The sequence below is a fragment of the Elgaria multicarinata genome, chromosome 2 (assembly GCF_023053635.1).
Source record: "Elgaria multicarinata webbii isolate HBS135686 ecotype San Diego chromosome 2, rElgMul1.1.pri, whole genome shotgun sequence".
NCBI lineage: Eukaryota > Metazoa > Chordata > Lepidosauria > Squamata > Anguidae > Elgaria > Elgaria multicarinata.
Genome location: NC_086172.1, coordinates 61707531 through 61726790, shown reverse-complemented (window position 1 = coordinate 61726790; position 19260 = coordinate 61707531). Strand labels below are relative to the sequence as shown.

General features: G+C 40.0%; 1 protein-coding gene across 1 annotated transcript in view; it reads right to left on the bottom strand.

The window, feature by feature from the left end:
• The window catches only part of TMEM163 (transmembrane protein 163), a 74262-nt gene that overhangs the window by 9707 nt on the left and 45295 nt on the right, over nt 1–19260 (bottom strand). The window contains exon 5 of the mRNA XM_063118639.1: nt 7543–7639. Coding sequence (XP_062974709.1) covers nt 7543–7639 — 97 coding nt within the window. The remainder of the gene's footprint in view (nt 1–7542; nt 7640–19260) is intronic.

The following is a 19260-nucleotide window of genomic DNA, read 5'->3' as shown; positions in this document are numbered from 1 at the left end:
AGAAATGAGAAAATGGCTGAAAGCAAAGGCAATAGCCATCAAGACAGATGGACAGTTAACTCTTCATGATATGTAACATCTGAAAGTAAAGACTTTACTTTCAGTAAAAAAAAAAAATATTGCAGGTATTTCCTGGTGCACAAGTATCAGTCAATGTCAAACAACAGAAAGTACCATGGGGGGGGGGGGGTAGTGGTCTTGTTTGCCCTTTTCCTCTATAGTTGAGCAATGATTGAAATGCAACAAGAGATGTTAAGTGTGCCATATTTTGCACCATACTAGCAAATACATCTCAGTTACTGCACAGAGGTAGTCACCACGGAAACCCATACATTACAAAGAATAAACAAGAGCATCAGTTGTGGCATACTACTGCCGGTATGCAAACTCTTAACCATGGTTACATACAAGTGGTCCTTGTGTTTATACGAAGGCTACCGTTTCAACTGAAAGACGGCCTTACAATAGTGGATGCCCTCTAGCATAAGAACACACAGTCAAGTGGCAGTGAATTCAGCTTGTTTCTAAACTACTTAGTGCTGATGCACAATGGAAGCACTAGCTTTATAAGCAGGAATTTGCTCATATCTGAGGATGTTCTTCCAAGTGTGTTTTTGTTCCCCATTAATATTTAGCTTTCATGTTCTTCACTATGTCATATAGCATTATGAAGGAGTGCATCTCCAAAAATTCAGTAAGAATTAAATGTAAGTCTATATAACAGTTTCCTGTAGTTCAGGTGTAGCCATAGGATATATCCGGATCTACTGATAGGTCTTTTGTATGATGTACGACTTAACTCCATGTTCTTTAGCAATAGCATGCATTTAAAAAAAGGCTGCTGTAACTAAGACAGCTTGAAGGAAAACTAGCAGCTGATTTTTGTTTGAAGGAGCTCAGTTCTGGTGCTAGTGCTGAAAATGAATTCCTGGGCTGAGCATGTGCTCAGACGCACCCTGTGCTTTAATTCTAAGGGCTCCACCTTGTGTCCCATGGTTTCGAATTTGGCTCTGGCTGGTAAACCCCAGGATTCTAGTAAAAAAATGAAGTAGATACTTCAAGCCTGAAGTTTGCCTACTGCTGCTGTTGACCCAAATGCCATTTTCTCCAAATGCGATATTTAGGAAAAGATAGTTCTGTGGCATCGAACATGCCCTTTGTTAATGCATAATAGTGCCATCTGTAAATAGATAATGTCTATTTGCCATAAAGGCAAATATGACAGCAAGAGAATATTGTAATATATGCAAAGAAGGAAGGCACCTTGCTGGGATCCAAAGATTTCAACAGCAGCAACAGCAACAACAACAACAACATGGTACAGTTTCAAAACCTCAAGGAATCATTTATTTATTTATTTGTTAAAACATTTGTATCCCATTCTATGATCACTGGGAGGGCAGCATACAGATAAAATTAGAACAATATAAACATAAATAACTTACATAGCTAAAAATGTATTAAATCGTTCACAAATTAAAACCAGGAGAAAATTTCAGAAGCAATAAAACAATTAAAACTATGTGAAACCATGGAGAATTTAGCCCTCGAAGGCTTTGATAAAAAGCCATGTTTTAACTTGGCACCAAAATGAAGCCAGTATCAGCACCAGTCAGGCCTCCAAGGGGAGGGTATTCCACAAGCGGGGTGCCACAACAGAGAAAGCCCTCTCCCACGTCCCACCATAATGTATGTTTTGCATTGGTGAGACGCAGAGGTGGTCTACTCCAACAGATCTGAAATCTCGGGCAAGCATATATAGGGAGAGGCACTCCCTCAAGCACCAAGGTCCCAAGCCAATGAAGGCTTTGAATGTCATTGCCAACACCTTGAATTCCGACTGGAAGCATATAGGCACCCAATGCAATTCTTTTGAGACTGGTGTTATATGGTTTATAAGATGTTTTGGTGAGCAGTGTAGCTATTGCACTTTGCACCAGCTGCAACTTCCGAGTCGTCTTCAAGGGCAGCCCCACGTTGAGTGCATTGCAGTAGTCTAATCGAGGAAGTTACAAGTGCATGCATTACTGTAGCTAGGCTATCCCTGTCCAAAAAAGGCAATAGCTGGTGGATCAGCCAAAGCTTGCCCCAAGTACTCTGGGCCATGGAGTCCACCTGGGCTTTCAGTGACAAGGACGTATCTAGAAGTACTCCCAAGCTACGCACTTGCTCCTTCAGAGGGAGTGCAACCCCATCCAGAACAGGTTGTTTACCCAATTCCCGGACTAGGGAACCACCAATCCGCCGAGCTTCCGTCTTATCAGGATTCAGCTTCAGTTTATTAGCCCTCATCCAGCCGATTACAGCCTCCAGGCACTAGTGCAGCACCTTCACCACCCCAGCCCACCACCCCATCACCACCCCGATGACAAGGAGAAATAGAGCTGAGTATTATTAGCATACTGATGGCACCCAACCCCAAAACCTCTAATGACCTCTCCCAGCGGCTTCATATAGATGTTGAACAGCATGGAGGATAGAATAGAGCCCTGTGGCACCCCACAGCTTAATAGCCATGGGATGGAAAAGGAATCCCCAATATCACTCTCTGGAATCAGCCCCACAAGTAGGAGCGGAACCACTTTAACAAAAAATAATAATTCCCATCTCACAGAATCAGTCCAGTAAGACACCATGATCAATGGTATCAAAAGCCACTGAGAGATAAAGGAAGATCAACAGGGTAGCACCCTCCCTGTCTTTCACCCATAGTAGGTTGTCGGTCACAGCAACCAAGACTGTTTCAGTGCCATGTCCTGGCCTGAAATGGGTCCAGATAATCAGTTTCCTCCAAGAACATCTGAAGCTGCCCAGCCACCACACCCTCAAGCATCTTGCCCCCAAAGGGGATATTAAGGGTGGTAGTTCTCACATACCTCTGGGTCCAGGAAGGTCCTCTTCAGGAGAGGGTGCACTACAGCCTCTTTCAAGGCAGCAGGCACCACCCCCTGACAAAGTGACCCCCTGGACCCACCCAATCAATCCACCTCTGCTAGATCGTATTAGCCAGCTTACGTGTGGTCGGACAGACTGATACATGCATCTTGTCCACATCATCAGGCTGCAACAACTGGAACTGACCCCAGAAAACATTACCAGATGGGGCACTGGACACCTTCCCAGGCTCTATAATAACTGTGGCATCAAGTTCTGAGTGAACTTGATGCCACAAGCAACTTTCTCCTTGAAGTGCTTAGTAAATTTATTACAGCGTGTGACTGAGGTGACCAATCCTGATTTCTCTAAGCCTGAGCCTGGTCCCAAGAGGCTCTTAACCACTCAGAATAATTCTGCTGGGTGACATTTCAAGGATGAGATAATGGAGCCAAAGTAAGATGTTTCTGTCATCCTCACTGCCGCATAACGGGTACACTGAAGAGTTTTTGCTGATCTTTGATCACACTCGCTCCGAGACCTGCGCCCCCTGCACTCTAGCCATCGTCCAGCCTGTTTCATTGCCCGCAGATCTTCTGTAAACCAAGGGAAGTTACAGGCTCCACAGCACCAGAGTGGGTGTTCTGGAGCGATTGTATCAATGGCCTTTCCCATCTCACCATTCCATAGTGACACCAAGGCCTCAACTGAATCGCCATCCCTAGATCATTTTTTTTAAAAAAAAAAAAAACCAATCCAAGCAATAACATTGCTGTGAAATTGTTTCATGCTTCATCTATTTATGGTTTGATGTTGTTTTGAGTTCCACGTTTGGCATTAAGTGACGCTATCATGCAGATGCATTCTAATTTTATTCATGTGCACTGAGCTATTTTCAGTCAATCTTCCTCCAATTTCTGGCAGCATTTTATAACAGTTTGTACCCATAGCCAAACAGCATAATATTGTGTCAGACACTGATGTACCAATGACACTATGTGCAGAGGAAAGGGACTGATGTTTATGGCCTGTTTGCACAGACACAGGGCGATAATTACTACATAACACCACCATGTATATACATAGATTATCCTGTGGTCACATGTAGTCAATGTTAACTAACCTGCTTTAAAAGTTGCAGAAGGGTAGCTATGTTAGTCTGTCGCAAACAAAACAAAATGTCTTGTAGCACCTTAAGCACTAATACATCTTTTATGGCGCAACAGAATCTATAAGACAGACGGGGACCTTTTTTGGTCTGAAGGCCACACTGGCTCCAGACAAGCACGTTGGGGTCTCCATTCCAGTAGTAGGCTTGACCACAGGCCAAAGTGGGCAGGGGAACCCCCACTGCCGCCATGCATTCGTCAGCATGCTTGCCTGGACACATATACATTCCATGCACTCCATTTACACACTCGCACACACACACCACATAGAAAAGCAGTAGCTACCCATGAAGGGAGAGACTGCTTTCTCCTTCCGTGGGCAAATTCCTGCCTGTCCATGCTGCTGAGTGAAATGGGGGCTCCTCTTGGTCATCACACACAACAGAAAGGCAGCAAACTGCGCATGACAGGAGAATTTCTCTTCTGCACAGTGAGAAAGGGAGAGCCTTTTCTCACTTTGCAGCATGGAAAAGCTCTTTTCTCTGATCAGCTACTAATTGATAAGAACTTTTCCCTGCCTGAGGAAAAGGGAAGAGGGTGGGCTGGGAGAGCCTGATGAGCCACATGGGGAACCTATGCACAATCAGACTGGCTCAAGACATTGGCTTGGGTTTATCCGAGGCTGCCAGCCAATTGAAAGGCCGAGGGGGATTAAATTACGTTTTATATTTAATTTGTAGCAGGAAGCTCCATATGGGTTTTTTTTTTCTTTATTTAAAAGTGGGAAGCAATCCTCCTACCCACAGCCCCAGCCCACAGCAGATAGCAAGAGCAAAAGCACTAATGAGGGTATAAGAGAACTGTTCCTTCTATGAGCAGAAGAGGGATTTTCCACCTCCCCCTTCTTGCTGAAGACCCCAAGCTCCCTGAAAGTCTGCTCCTGGGGATTGGGGAGACTCTTTGGAGTGGTGTGTAATATGGTGCAGGGGCTGCAAATGGAGGGGGAGTTGGAAGGAATTAGGGGCCCTCACACAGATGGAGGAGCAACTCTGGATCCAAGCCATTCTCATCTCCTAATGTGGCTGTTCTGCCCCTTTCCTTAGCCTTCCTGTCTTATTCCTTTCTTCTTTAGGGGCAAGTGCATTTCACCACTGGGAAGTGGTGGCCAGTTTGACTGGTGAAGTGAGCAGAGGTGAAGCCAAGGGTCACCATGGGTAGAGCATCTAACAGAGGCCATATTTGACTTTAAATCTAATTTAGGCATGCTGATCCCAGCAGCACTAGCTGTTTTAAGTCATGGAAATAATTAGTTCCTGTTCAAACTAAACTGTTGAATAGTATTCCAAGGACAGGGAGTCTTGAAAGCATGGGAAGTTAGCTGGTATAGAGAGGATAATTTTGTTATTTGTACTTGCACAAGTTATTAGAATTAGTATTAGATTTCAGAAGAAACTATACCAGTCTATAATATGGATCAAACAGAATAAGTAGGAGTTTTAACACTGTAGTCCTAGCGTTGTCCTATATATTACATTTGTTCCAAACATTTTTTGCTATTAATTTAAAAGCATAGTGAGATACCTAACTAGTGCTACAAATAAATAATTGTTTCTTAAAATGCACTTTATACTAGAACTAACATGCATTTCTTCTCCTTTGTTGTTGCTGCAAATGAAAGATATATGTCAGAGTGTTTGCTTTACTCCCAGAAAACCGCATCTTTGGCCATATTGCCAATCCAAACTGCATTGACACTATTAGACTGTTGCCTTGGGAAACGTATACACTGCTTGAATTGCAAATAGCTATTGATGTACTACACCAGGTAAATCAGATGTTTGCAGTCTTCCTTGGCCCTTTTAAGTTTTTTAACAGAGAAGGAATTGTATACAGTCTTGCGGTGCATAACACTAAGAGGTAACTTCTTTTTTGTACTATTAAATTGTGTAATAAATTATATTTATTTGTTTATATAGAGGACAAACTCTCAGAAGAGAATTTATTCCTATGAAAGAAATAACCAGTTACTAGAGCGCTTTATGCCTAGACCGCCTTGAGAAAGTGCATACTCATCCTGTTTGAAATTTTGTAAAGAACATTTGAACATGTTCAACTGTAAAAATCACAGTTGAACATGTTCAAAATGATCTGTGCATCAGATCGAGAGATATTTAGGGTGGATACTTTTGAAATGAAAGCCCTGTATGATAAACTGTAAAATCATACCATCCTGAGAAAGTGGATGTATAATGAGATATCACTCATAATTCCCTGTTGGGGTAAACCCCATGCTATTATACATTTTCTTAATCCTCATTAAAAATGCAACTTTTTTGTTCTCAAGTATTCTTTCGAAAGTCGTATAGATTTTGAGTAAATCATGGTTAAATGTCACACATAACCAACGTGAACACTGATTTTATACGTTCAAATGAAATTATCTCAAAAACTAATGGAGTTAACTAAAATGTGCAATTACAAAAAGTATTTGTCATTAAATTTGAAACATTTCAGAATCAAAATCATCTCTGTAGCATAAACAGGTGAGAAGTTATGCATATTTAAATGTAGCAACTACATAATAGCCCGGCAGCCATACTGATGATGTCATCACGCAGCATCACTGGAATTTTGTAAGACTCACTTTTCTGAGACATTTATGTCATATATAAACAAAACAAAAAAATCACTAAGCTCTTGCACTCTTCAGGTAAATAAATCCTGGTCTGACTCTGGGACTAAGTGCCTTATGGTAGCAGCTTCCAACATTGATCATGCCAATCCAGTATATTAAGCCAGCATCTTGAATCTTGATATGGAGCAGCCAGGCCCGAATCTTTGCTACAGTATGAAAATCACTAAGTGGTTTTGGCCAAGTTTACCATCACTCAAGTCTAAGCCTAACTCACTAGTTTGGTGTGAGGCTAAAACGCCACTCTTAAGTCATTAGAGCAAGAGTGGGCAACTTGTACACCAAAACATTCAAGGCTACAACTCCCATGATCCCTCATCATTGACTATGCTTGATAGGGCTAATGGGAGCTGTAAACCAAAACATCTGGAGGGCCACATTGCCCACCCCTCCCTTAGGGAAAAGATGGGACTGAAATGCAACCCATAGAAATAAAATAAATACCAGTGCAAGACTTCTATCTTTTTATTAGCTATAGAAACAAATGTAAATTATATTATTATTATTATTATTATTATTATTATTATTATCATCATCATCATCATCATCATCATCATCATCATCTCCCTTGGTAAAAACATAAATAAGAATTTGCTGAAAAAAATAAGAAGAACAAGTACACTCAAGCTTGTGAGTTCCTTTATCATTTTGCTCTGCACCAAGAATTAATTTTATGTGCCTTACTGGAAGATGAAAGGAAGCATTTTGAAGTCGAAAACCCTTGTGTCACAATCACATAATTGAAAATCAGAGGCATGCAGCTAACGTTCCACACCAAGCTTTGAAAACCCATTCTAAAACTAAACATGATTAATGAAATCTGACATTTTAGATTTTTAAATAAATAAATAAAATGAAAGGTCTCACCACTTCTGGAAGCAACTTAGTCGCAAGATCGTGGATGGCTTTGATCACTATACATAGAGAGGACAGAAGAAATATCACACCCAAGATGACACAGGCTCTGTAAAGAAAGAAATACTTATAACTTTTGGGGATCATTATGCTCTTTTGGTTGATGGCAAACACAGAACACAACAGTGGAAGTACTGTTTATTTAATGAACATTTTTTTAAAATATTAAATATTCTACTCAGCCTGTTTATATCACAGGACAGGAAAACAGTATCACTGTCAGGAATTCCAAGGTTTGAACCAGCAGCCAATGCTGAGATCTCACCTAGTGACCTACCTAGGTCTGTGTATGCTGTGTGAATTTGCCAAGCAGCATTGGAGAAGTTATTTATTTATTTATTGCATTTTTATACCACTCAATAGCCGAAGCTCCCTGGGCGGTTCACAAAAATTAAAACCAAAGTATAAAACAAACAGTATAAAAACAGTAAGTCTTTTATAAGCCAAAACTAGCATATACTAAGCTACACACAGATTTATGACTTAAAGTAGATCCTCTGTTGTTAAAACCTAGAATTCATTGCTAGCAGAAGTCATTTTATATAGGATGATACATAGTAATTTTTTTAATCCTATGTAAACAGAACTTCATAACCCAAATATTTTGAACGTCTCCCAGACCATTCTGATAAATGATGTTGTATGTTAATTCACTTTGTAACCAGCATCTGTTTTCTTTATTACAAAAAACCAAGAAGGCATGTTTCTTGTTGGGCATTCAGTGTCTTGTCACCTATTGGGAGCACAGTCTGAGGCTGTTATAATTAGCACAGCAGTGTGCTACTATTTTTTACCCTGTAGACATCAGCCAATCTGGTAGTTTGGCAGAACATGCAAAATTCACATCAAACTCATTAAAGAGGCTGCAGAAGAGTCAGCAGGATTCTGCCAAGCTTAAGAACTGCAGACTCAGTATTGCCTAGTGGTGACAATTTTTTTTGCATATTCCATTCAGAAATATAGACAAAGGGCCTTATGCACTTGGTGGTGAAGTCAAGGCGCTAAAGCACCAACAGCCACAACAGTAGGAAGGAAGGCTAGTTCTACAGTAATACATGCAATCAAGCAGTATTATAAGTCAGATATTCTAGCTGGTGTCTGCACAGTAGAATTATAGAACAGGGTCAGTGAAAAAGGAGGACATGATTCTACTGTCCTTGGGATAAACATTTAACTTCCTGCGAATGCTGATATCCAAAGTAAAATTGAGTAAGATTCCCTCTTTAATATTATTCAGCCTTCTCCAACTTGGTACCCCCAGATGTTCTGCACTACAATTCCCAGCATTCCACATCATTGCTCATGCTGTCTGGGGCTGATAGGTGTTGAAGTCAAAAACAGCTGGAAGGCATTAGGTTGGAGAAAGCTGATATAACCTATAGTGTTGCCAGGTCTCCAGCTGTGGCCCTGAGGCTTTGGGGTCTATTGACAGGGCACCAATCTTAAATCTCAGGGTTTTCAGCTATCTCAAATGACCATTGTTGAATCTTGAGTTTCCCAGCAATATTAATTTAAAACAGAACTTCTTTTTAACCACTGGCCCCATTCAGACAACATGCTAAACCACATAGTCATACTAGCAAGTGCTACTGGCATACTGGCATGATGCTAGCAGTAATGTATTGTTGGAGCCTTCCCACGGTAAGCATGGGTGTCATGTCCATGATCCTAATTAAGCCTTGGCCTCAATAAGATGACAATTGAAGGCAGATACAATGAGAAAAGCTTATATAGAAATCTTGAGAACCGGGGGATTTTTCTACACTGTCTCCAAGGATGAAAGGCACACATAGCTCGCAGTATCTTCAAATCAACCTTTTTTATTTATTTATTTATTTATTTATTTATTTATTACATTTCTATACCACCCAATAGCCGGAGCTCTCTGGGCGGTTCACAAAAATTAAAAACATTCAAAGTATAAAACAACAGTATAAAACCATACTATAAAATACAATATAAAAGCTCAACCAGATAAAAACAGCAGCAATGCAAAATTACAAATTTTAAACACCAAGTTAAAATTTATTTATAGACTGTTAAAATGCGGGAGAATAAAAAGGTCTTCACCTGGCATCTAAAAGCATATAATGTAGGTGCCAAACAAACCTCCTTAGGGAGCTCATTTTTAAAAAAAAAAAAACCAAACACCTTCCTTTTTATGAATAAATGTACAGCTGCACATTTCCAACATACCACAGCTAGAACTAAAGCATGCTAAAGATCAAAGCGACTACCAACAGACAAAGGAAAACACATTCTAAACAAAGAGTTTTATTTTTGACTTGGATCACATTCCCTATCCAGCAAGACAATCAATGGCAGCAGGGATGAAATAAGGAAGGGAACAAGAACAGGCTTGGTGTGATGTCTACACTTCATGGTGTGATGTCTACCACCTCCCTGTAACTAAGGTGGCTCTCCAAAATTAACAGGTAACTAATTATACCCAATGAGCCTGTTCAGACAACACACTAAGCCATAGTTAGGCTGCTAACCCTTTTGCAGTAAATGATTAGTGAGTATGTTTAAACCATGGTTATGTAGCCATCATGGTTAGGAATGGTTCACACGACATGCTAAGCCATAACGTTTAGCTCAAAATGCTTAACCATTGTGGCTTAGCATGTTATCTGAACAGGGTCAATGTCTGCTCAGTAGTATTACTATCACCATTTCCCATTTGCTATATTTCCTTGACTGGGCTAGGAGCACTTTAATCTTTATAAATATGAACACAGCAAGCAGGGTTAAGGATAAGGTATAATGGGGGAGATCTGTGAGGAAGGAATCTTTAAAATCATGCCACAGAATCCACAGAATATTCAAAATTGGACTTATTTATTTATAGACAAAAAGACAGGTTTACAGATGGAAAACAAGGATTAACATACAGAACATCTCTCAGGAATGAAAGAAAAAAATCTTAATACAATCTCTAGCTACACTAACTCCATCCATGGCATCACTTAGAGGGAAATACAATTATACATGTGTGTAGGGTTGCCATACGTCCCGGAAAACCGGGAATATCCTGATTTCCAGGAGATTCTGAAATGTCCCAACCGGCTGGGCAAGAATCCTGGATTCCTGGTCCAGCTGGCTGGAGAAATTCTGACCTCCAATATGGCGCCTTGAGCCTGCTCAGTGGAACGGCAGCAGCAGAGAAAAAGACGCATCAATCTGGCCCTTTTTCCAGAGCATCACCCCTCCTCCACAGGCTCATCTGAATCACTCACCGAGACTCACCTTATTGTGCCTGCGGCTGCGTAAAAGAGGAACAACAGCGAGGAAAGGCGCATGTGCTGTCCTCCGGCTACCTAAGTCCCATGCCATGCAAAGGGGTTTGGTGAGCTTGGCTGGTTGTGGTCAGGCCTTTAGGGTAAGCGTGGGGCGGAGCTGCTGGGTTATTTGTGGGGGAAGGAAGAGAGTTTTGTGAGGGACAGGAGTGAGTGAGTGAGTGAGTGAGTGGGGGACGAGGGGGTGAAGGAGAGGAAAGGAGAGAGGGGAGAAAGGAGAGGAAAAGGAAAGTCACTCCCCCAAAAATCGCCCTCCAAAAACCCACCTCCTTGGATTTGGGTTGCAAGCCTCAAATCTGTTACTTGGAAGTAAGTGGCTGCGAATTTAAGATGTCTGGTTTTACAGTAGTTGATGTTTTAATTGAAAAATTGGGCTTTCCCTAGACCTTTACATATTGCTCAGTTTTTTTAAAAAAAAAATCCTGCCCCCCACCCCCCGCCAAAAATGTCCTGGTTTTGTGGATTCAGAATATGGCAACACTACATGTGTGGCAAAGACAGGCCTAGATTGAAACCACGTTCGCTCCCTCAAGTTAGCTGCCTATACCCTAACTGACAAATCCCAACCAGCAGTTCCAACTGCCAGTGAGGTTGTGCTCTTTCCCTTATTTTATCATGGCGGAGGGGCTTCCTATTTCACAGACTGCTTCTCAGGTCCAGTTGCCAAACCTGAAAGATCACTTTGTTACACATGGTAATTGTGATAGCAAAGTAAAGGGCTAAATTGCACTTTATGAGTACACCCATTTTAATATAGTTTTTAATGAGTTCAAAAACTGAGCACTGACACTCCTTAATACTAGATAAACCCTAAGATTCTGTAGAAATTATTATTATTAATAATAATAATAATAATAATAATAATAATAATATATTTATTTATTTCTTACCCGCCTCTCCCTTTGGATCGAGGCAGGGAACATTAGTACAGGAATCAAGACATTTTAAAAATTCTTGATTTTACATTAATCTGGGTAGGCCTGCCGGAAAAGGCTAGTCTTCAAAGCTGCCTTAAAATCACATGGAGAGTTAATATTACAAATCTCATTCAGCAGGCTGTTCCATAATCCATGGGTGACAGAGGAAAAGGTCCTCTGGGGAACTGATGTCAGCCTACTCTTGGCTGACTGAAGTAAATTCTCCCCAGAAGACCCAAGTGTGCAAGGCGGACTGTATGGTGCTAATGCTAATAAGCGTTTAAGGCTTTAACTGTTCAAAGTATTTAAAAAACAAAACAAAAAACCCCGCTGTGTCTAAATTAAAGGGTTTAGCAAAGTGAAAGGACAGCTTTCAAAAAAATTGGGAGTTTGATGTTGTTTCTAAAAAAAATAAGCTCCACCCTTCACCAATTCTTATTCTATGGCAACTACCACAAAAACGGATATCAGTTTGAATTGACAAATATACATCAAATGCATTCATTCACCAAAGGTAAGATGAAAACTTCGACAAAAGGGAGACAGATGCTATTATCTCTTGAATGATTCAGCATTCATTTATCATATTTAGCTAGAGTAGCATCTTTTTTAATATTCTAGTTGTGAAATTCTGGAGTCATGCAAAATTCATGACTGTGCTTGTCTTCTTTATACCAATGGTAGAGTATCTTAATGGCTGAGGCACATCTCTCTTCCAAGTGGGCAGACTTCTCTCTGCACTGCAGCTAGAATATATTATGGTATAGTACATTATAATGTTACATTACCAAACATCAAACAAAAATCTGCTCAAACTAGAAACTAAAATAGAAACATTAACTCCTCACATTTATTTTCAGTATTTTTATACTGCTGTTTTGCTAAAACCACAAAACCAGTTAAAATAAATCAAAAGCAATAATGAGATAATAAAATATTAAAAACAAAAACAAAACATTGACACCAACTGCTTGGGACTGCATACAAGACTCTAGATGAATTTGGGAGTTCTTTCTTGCCCTCTGAACTTGATTTCCTGTTGAGGTCATCAGAGGGCCACCTCAATTTTCAATAAACTCTTTTTTGTAATTAGTGATATACTCTGTACCCAATGGATGGACAATTCTTTAGGAATGATTTACAGTGCCATTGCTAATTTTATAATATCTAGGAAAATCTGCAATACAATACTTATTCTTAAACATCCCCACTCCAAATTTATTCATAACTAGGGTGGACATGTGTCCTACTTGACAGAGAACAGTCCTCTATTTGAAGGGCTGTCAGATGACAGTCTTCTATTTGTAGGCATCCTCTCTTTCACCTTCTCCCAACTTAGTGCCCTTCAAATGTTTAGACAACTCTGAGATTCCGGCATATTGCCCATGGTGGCTGAGGCTGATGGGAGGGCAATTTCAAAACATCTGGAATACAGCAGTTTGAGGAAGACAGCTCTGTTTGAAGGACTGTCCAAACCAAGTCTATTAAAATGGAAAGAACCATAAGGAGGGAGAACAGGAGCCTTGGGATTGCTCAGCATCAACCATTGGCACCCGGAGAGCAGACAGGACATGCACACAGGTCATGCAGTCACAGTCTTCCCCACTGTCGTTAACATAATGAACATTTTATGGGAATCTGCATCCTTTTTTGTAGTGAAAAGCTTTCTCTTTTTTGGCTGCCCTAGACATTGCTAAATGTTCCCATATTCTGTATGCCAAGACTGTCAAGATTCTTGTAACACTGTTGTATTGCCAGCCCTTATCAGTAGATTTTAAACCTCTCATGCTTTTTTTCCTGAATCAAACTCACCCTGCTACAGTTTAGACCTGCATATACAACACAGAAGATATTTCTTGTTTACGAGGTCCTAAAATCACCCTAACTACAACTCAACAGCTCTCCTGTTTTTACCAATACCACAAATTATTTCATTAATCAGGAGTTCAAAACACCAAGAGACTTGAACGCAGACTCAATTATACCTAGCACTGAGTATTTCATTGATTCATTTTGATACTAGTCTATATTGTCTGTACACCGTTTAGTCCTCTGTAGAAGGAGTTGTGCTCTGTACAAGAAATTGGACAAGATAAAATCAGACCTCTGAATCTACATTGACTTAAATGGAGGAACATGTGGAGCTTCAAATAAGAAACAACGAGCTAACTAGATTTTTCCTATACTATTATTTTGTAGTAAGTTTCGAAACACTGGCTCTTTAACATGATGTTTCTATTCCAAGGCACAATGCTTTAATGAGAATCCAAAAACTCATGTACATTTTTTAAAAAGCACAACTACTCCTTAATGCACCTGAATGCCTCCTCAGCAGCATTCTAAAGTGCCAGTCCTGTTATTATGACTGTTATGCTGGCTATCCTTGCCTTCTTGTCAAACTGAATAGAAGATATCCAAAAGTACAGCTAAATTAAACTACTGCCCACCACTACCTTTTTGCTGCTTACATTTATCAGAAGAAAACTAATTCCTGTAAATAAATTCCCCATGTCTCCCAAAGACACTGCCACATACACACTTTATTTACATCAATCACTTGACACAACACAGACTAATAGGCAGGTAGAACTGCCTCTTGAAAACCAACAGAGACCATAGTCAGCATGTCTTAACATGCACATTTTGAACTGGATGCAATAAATTTTACAGTGTAATGTAATTTCCTATAATAGTCTGGGGAAAATGCTTACAATGCATGAGAGATTGGGGAATGCAGCTGCCTGGCCCTTCATATATAAACACATAAGGGAACGCACATGGAAGTGATAGTCCCATAGAAATGAAAACCAGGAGACTTAAATGGATTGTGGTGGATGGCTCTCCCAAGGCGAGAATCATGGACAATCTAAATATTTAAGAACCCCTGAAAAGACAACCTACCAATCTTCAATTGTCTGTGCTGAATAACATTCAAGTATTGAGGGATTCCTGTGAGCATGACCTTATTGCTTTAAATTAATGCAATAAGTAAATAAATTATGAGCATGACCTTATTATTGCTTTAAATTAATGCAATAAGTAAATAAATTATGACAATTCAGTTCAGCAGATTATTTACACTTATGTTTGAATGATTCAGCCTAAATAAATAAAATGGCTAAAAATGACAGAAGTGGGGATGAAACATCCATGAATGAATGAAGACTGGGGGCAAACAAAAACATGGGTTCACGATGACAAGCTACCTTTTGCCCACTGCGTGCCTCCACACAGTCCTGAAAATACATATTAAACATGCACCAGGAGTTTCAGCCAATAGCAGTTTCTAGTTGTGTGCTTGATTTGGCTCCTTATGCACAGAGCTTCCATCCACATGTTATGATGCTCATCACAATTACCAAATGGCATTGTGTCTTTCCTATACTTCTGAAGCAGTCCAAGGTCAGAGATACAACTATAAACTGCAAAATAATCATTCCAGTAGGCGAGCCATTAAATTGAGGGATCACTCAAGACAATGCTTATTGTCTGCGAAAACAGAGCCCTAATGTAGCACCAAGAATAAAGCCAGGAGTGCCACACCCATGTGGAGCTGGAATCCCTCTCCCTTTCAGAGGGTTCCCTAGCCTTACAAGTGATACCATGGTGTCTACATGGGGCAATATCCATTACTGCCCATGCACTAGCAGGAGCTACTGCTAACACAATAGGAACCTGGCAGTTCTGGAAGCAATTGGAAATGACTGAAAACACTCACTTCCAGATTGATTGATTTACAATATTTATATTCCACTCCCTATCAGAAGATTTCAGAGGGGTGGACAAATATTATAAAAGAATAAAAACTTCATTAACAGTGGGTCACTGCACTGACAGCTCTTCACCTGGTTGACTCCAATCAGACCATAGGTCCATGTGGAACCACCAGGAACTTGCCCTCAGATGACCTCAGTAAACAGGCAGTTTGATAGGGGAGAAAGCGCTCTCTCGGGTATCCTGGTCCCAAGTTGTTTAGGGCTTTGTACAATAGTACTAGAACCTTAAACCTGGCCCAGTAGCAAGTAGGCAACCAGTGCAGTTCCCTCAGCAAAGGAGTTGCATGCTGAAAAGGGGCATCTCCCTCCCAACAACAGCCAAGTTGCAACATTCTGCACTAGGTTCAACTTACGGAGTAGGTTTAAGGGCAGCCTCACATATAGCACACTGCAGTAATCCAGCCTGTACTAAATGCCTGTACCAAGCTATCCCTGTCCAGGAGACGTCGTAGCTGGCAAACCAGGCAAAGCTGGTAAAAGGCACTCTGAGCCACCGCGGCCACTTGAGCCTCCAGCAATCTAAGAGTACCTCCAAACTACAGACATGATCTTTCAGAATGGTGCAGGACAGCACAGCACTTTCAGGGTTCCTTTTAGGAAGTACTAATTTCAGTTTTGCTTGCATTAGGGATACCACCTATAGAATGAAGGAAAGGAGTTAAGCATGTAAAGTTGTTGGCTTCTTTTTATGAGCATAGCCTTGGGCTTTGCTATCACCAGCACTTATTCATCCCTAGGTAGCTCTGTAAATAATGTTAACTACTCTACAGCTCATGTAAGCATGTACACAGCAACGTTTTCTTACAAATGCTATGCTACTGTACATCTCTTTCTAGTCTAAATAAAGAATCTGATGTAGTTCTTATAATTTAATTTCTGTAAAACATCAACTACAGCATATCTCCATATCTAATTATCATCCCGTTGGCTTTCCAGCAAATGGAATGTAGTGACAGCAATATGTCTAACTGGGTATATTATAAAGCTCTTGGTAATTACTGCTCTCAATTCAATCTGCTCTAAGAACAGCAGAGGTGTGGCAACAGAATTAGGGATTAAGAAAAAAATTAGTGATGCATGCAAATACAATCTGTACAAATGTTTTCACTTAAACTTGCCAATACACAGATATAATGCTGGCTTCCTCGCCTCATGCACTGTATTTAGCAAGATGTCTTCTGTGTGGAGTTAGAACCAATTTTAGCAGCTCTCTGCAAAATTAATTAGAATATTCACTGAACTGTGATGACACTATGCTGAATAAAACAAGATTGTCAATATCAGTCAAATTACTAGCTGGTAGGCTGTGTTAGCTTGCTGTTATCTTAAAAGTTTGGCTGTCAAAACAACCAGAACAGACTTTATTTTCTTCCTTTTTTAACATAAATACCTTTTTATTTTAGCAAAACCAGAAATTTCATTTTTATTGCAGAGAAATAGCTAAAATTATATCAGTCAAAATTCCATAAGAATGAAGCATGTGCTTCACAATCCCATTGAAATCAATGGTGTTTAACCTTCAGCCTGTATATTACTTGATGTATATTTACTACAAAATAATTACTGTTCAGTGTCAATATCATTTTGTACACTGTTATATTAATTTTGTTTGGGAGTCTAAACTTTAACAAGCTATGGATGAAATGAACTGGAAATGTAAAGGTTTATATAGGCTTCTGTTGACACTTCTTCTGGTGAAAAAGAATCAATAGCAAAAATGATTTTAAACACTTTACATATTTTAGTAAACAAAATCTCAGAAATATTTTGTGGATCCCATATTCACAAATTTAATGACTGTGTCCTTGGCTAGTAGGATGAAGGACTTCTGTCAATTTACTGAAGATGAAAATAGACAATTGTGCAAATATTTTTGCTCTCTCTGGTCAATTGAATGATAATGCATAAGAGAGAGAGAGAGAGAAGTCCATAACATTGACATGTGGCAGCAATATAGAGCAGCTGGTAGTTCTGAAGGTTCATATTCTTATAAAAATTTGTATCACACACACACACACACACACACACCCCTCCAATATCTATAAACTCTCTAAATACAATTTTTAAAAGAACTTTTAAATTTTAAATAAATTTTAAAGTACATTCAGTTGATGTACTGATTTTGGTTGGATACTTTATTATCTATATGTGCTAAATACATTGACATAGCTGATGAATAATGGCGGGGGGGGGGGGCTTTAAATGTCATGACCTTAGGAGAATTTTGAAAAATTACTGTTTCTTTCTTTAAAGGCAGTTAAAATATTCCTCAGCGAGAACAGTCATGTACAGTGGTGTATTTCTAGCCCAAAGATCATCAGTGGGACTCACTCCATGGTAATTGTGAATATATAACTCCAGCCACTGAGTGGTTATATAAGACCTTCAGGCATTGTATATAAAATATTAGTTCTATTAACTGTGTGCTTCAGTTATTGATTCCTGCCTGACATGTATGGCTATCTGCCAGCTGGACAGAAAACGTGTGTGGTGTGTGTGTGTGTGTGTGTGTGTGCTTGATGTAATGAGCTCTCAGGCTCTCAGGGAACAAGTACATTCGCTTGAAGCCAAGGTGCTTGACCAGGGCCAGATCTACACCTTGTGTCAAATCATTACAATCCCAAACACTGTATCTCTCTTGCACATTTATACTTCAAAAGACACACAGTGACATTTGTTGTGTCACTTTGGATAATAAAAAGCAAGTAATGAACACTATGAAAGCAGTATATAGAATGTGTAATGTGCCCCAACAGTTACCAGTGCACTTCAAAGCAGTAATGTAGATCTAGCCCAAGAGAGCTGAAAGTGGAAGCGAGGTTGGTGGGTAAGAACCTAAGGGACTTAATAGCAGCGCCTCAATTGTTACAGAGCATTTTGGAAACCACCCCTGTCGCGCACCTTGCCAGGACTGGATAACACGGCAACCTGTGCCACGGCAAGGGTATTTAGGGAAATGGCAAGCTTGTGAGCAAAACACACAACCAACATGCAAAAAAGCATTTGGAGGAGCATATCACTAACAACATCAAGGCCAACTATAAAGAATTCTCTAAGTATATCAAAAGTAGGAAACCAGATAAGGAGGCAGTTAGACTGTTGGATGACACCAGTACTAAAGGAGTACTAAAGAAGGATAAAGAGATTGCAGGGAAGCTGAATGAATTATTTTCAACTGCCTTCACTGCAGAAGATGTAGGACAGACGCCTGTGCCTGAATTGATGATTTTGAAGAAGTCCCTAAGCAAAGACTTCTCAGCAAACTTAACAGTCATGGAGTAAGAGGAGAGGTCCTGTTATGGATCAGTAACTGGTTAAAGAACAGAAAGCAGAGAGTAGGAATAAATGGTAAATTGTTTGCTGATTACACCAAATTATTTAGGGTGGTTAAAACAAAAAAGGATTGCAAAGAGCTCCAAAAGGATCTTTCCAAACCAGGAGAATGGCCATCAAAGAATGGCAAATGTGGTTCAATGTAAGCAAGTATAAAATGATGCATGATGGGGGAGGGGAGGAATCCCAACTTCATGTAGAGTTGATGGGATCTGAGCTAGCAGTGAATGACCAAAAAGTGGTCTTGGGGTTGTGGTGGACAGCTTGATGAAAATGTAAAACTTGTGTGCAGCTATTATGAAAAAGACAAATTCCATGTTATGTCTAATCAGGCATAATGAGAAA